This window comes from Octodon degus, unplaced genomic scaffold (assembly GCF_000260255.1).
Source record: "Octodon degus isolate 3935 unplaced genomic scaffold, OctDeg1.0 scaffold00208, whole genome shotgun sequence".
NCBI lineage: Eukaryota > Metazoa > Chordata > Mammalia > Rodentia > Octodontidae > Octodon > Octodon degus.
Genome location: NW_004524784.1, coordinates 2,938,531 through 2,941,057, shown reverse-complemented (window position 1 = coordinate 2,941,057; position 2,527 = coordinate 2,938,531). Strand labels below are relative to the sequence as shown.

The 2,527-nt window shown below is 46.7% G+C and overlaps 1 protein-coding gene across 1 annotated transcript in view; it reads left to right on the top strand.

Moving 5' to 3' along the window:
- Skida1 (SKI/DACH domain containing 1) overlaps positions 1–1,909 on the top strand; it is a 3,542-nt gene extending 1,633 nt beyond the window's left edge. The window contains 1 exon segment of the mRNA XM_004644761.2: positions 5–1,909. Within this exon segment, the coding sequence (XP_004644818.1) occupies positions 5–1,763 (1,759 nt within the window). The 3' untranslated portion in view covers positions 1,764–1,909.
- The last annotated feature ends 618 nt before the right edge of the window (positions 1,910–2,527 follow it).

The window sequence follows — 2,527 nt, the reverse complement described above, 5'->3', positions numbered from 1 at the left end:
TACATCTGGTCAACGGATTCTGCACGCCTCCCCACCACCACCACCACCACCATCACCACCACCACCATCACCACCACCGTGCCCAGCAGCAGCAGCAGCAGCCGAATCACCACCACCCCCCTCACCACCACCGGCCGCAGCCCCATCTCGGCAGCTTTCCCGAGAGTTGCAGCAGCGACTCCGAGTCCAGCTCCTACTCGGATCATGCAGCCAACGACTCGGATTTTGGCTCCAGTTTGTCCAGTTCAAGCAATTCCATGTCCTCGGAGGAAGAGGAAGGAGAGGAGGAGGAGGATGAGGAGGAGGAGGAAGAGGGGGGCAGTGGGGCCTCGGATTCCAGTGAAGTCAGCTCAGAGGAGGAGGAAGAGGAGGAGGAGGACTCGTCCACTGAGTCGGACTCCAGCTCCGGCTCCAGTCAAGTGTCAGTGCAGAGCATCCGTTTCAGGCGCACCAGCTTCTGCGAGCCGCCCAGCGTGCAGGCGCAGGCCAACTTCTTGTACCATCTGGCCTCTGCCGCCGCTGCAACCAAACCCGCTGCTTTCGAGGATGCCGGCAGACTTCCCGACCTCAAGAGCAGTGTCAAAGCGGAGTCCCCCGAGGAGTGGAATCTGCAGAGCTGGGCCCCCAAAGCGTCTCCGGTGTACTGCCCGGCCGGCCTGGGCAGTTGTTTCCCAGAGATAAGGAACGATAGGGTATCTGAGATTACATTCCCACACTCTGAAATTTCCAGTACTGTAAAGAGAACTGACCTGACGATTAACTGCTTGGCAGAGGGGGCCTCTTCACCTAGCCCAAAGACAAACAATGCATTTCCACAACAAAGAATATTCCGAGAGGCTAGGAAATGCCTACAAGCAACTCCTGCTACACACTGTGTAGATAACAACACAATAGCTACTAGGTTCTTCAATAATGAGGCTTTGGGAGCAGCAGAACATTCCGAAAAAGATTCCAAAATCCCTCATTGTCCAGAATTTGCTACAGATTTGCCCTCCTCACAAACTGATCCCGAAGTGGATTCAGCAGCAGCAGCTAAAGTCGAGAATCCCTGCACTGACACAGGCGACAAGGCATTGCCATTTCTGCACAATATTAAAATCAAAGTAGAAGACAATAGTGCTAATGAAGAATATGAACCTGACCTTATTACAAATAAGCTAAAGTGCGAGTGCAATGATACAAAGGGTGAGTTTTACAATGTGACTGAAAATAAAGAGGAGGACGCCTTGTTAACCACAGCAAAGGAAGGGTTTGTATGCCCTGAGAAAGAACCTCCTTCCTTAAACCCACTGGCTCAGAGTCAGGGCCTTTCCTGCACTTTAGGTTCTCCAAAACCTGAGGATGGGGAATATAAATTTGGTGCCAGGGTGAGAAAAAATTACCGGACATTAGTACTGGGAAAACGACCTGTCCTTCAGACACCTCCAGTCAAACCAAATTTGAAATCAGCTAGAAGCCCTCGTCCTACAGGTAAAGCTGAGACACATGAAGGAACACTGGATGACTTTACAGTTATAAACAGACGCAAAAAGGTAGCCAGCAATGTAGCATCAGCAGTGAAAAGGCCATTTAATTTCATGGCAAATTTTCCTTGTCCACCATCGCTCATTATTGGGAAGGATGGGGATTTGTGGCCGGCATATTCCTTAAACACTACTAAGGATTCCCAACCTCACAAGGCCCATCCTATATGGAAATGGCAGCTGGGCGGTTCTGCAATACCTCTTCCACCTAGTCACAAATTCAGGAAATTTAATTCATAAAAATGTTTTGGAAGATATTTTCTTGAACCATATTACCTTCCTTTTGTTGTAAACTGCACAGGATGGTTTGTACGAGTCCATTAATGGTGTTACACCCCCTTTGGAGTCCTGGTTTATCCCATTTTGAAGACAGAAATCGGATTACTTTTTTTTTTTCCATTGCGGGCTTTTTTTTTTTTTTTTTTTTTTTTGGAGCAGGGTGGGGGCGGGGTGGGAGAAGGGTTGGTTTACAGACCACAGGCTACTCAAGTAATACTCAGTTATGATGGCAGAGCTGGAACACTTTACTGTTTCAATGCAAATAATGCACCGGTACCTCAATTCAACTGCTACAAATAAATGTCAAAAGGTTGAATAATAAATATTACAATGAGCCATTAAGTTTATGCACTAGATTTCAGACCTGAAGAGTAGCTGTTAATTCAGTGCAAGTTTGTTAGGTTTCATGGTTACACAGTGAGGTAGCAAGTCTCTGTGAGCCCCAAATGTAATTTCCTGGAGCTCTTGTTTGTGGGGTATCTTTTTCTTTTCACTCCCCTCATTCTCTCTCCAAGAGTAGTTGCACTTAACTTTTTTATGTTTTTGAGTGGAAAGAGTGGTGTGTGAATCCTTACTGAATGCTGATAAGAAGCTGCCTCATATATGATAAGTAAAAGGAATATGGAATCATATTTTTTTCTTTTTTAGGGGGGTAAAGGATGTGATTTTTTACTTTTGCAGACCCTCCTTGCAATTGGAAAAGTCCTTTTTGTGTTCTCACCCAA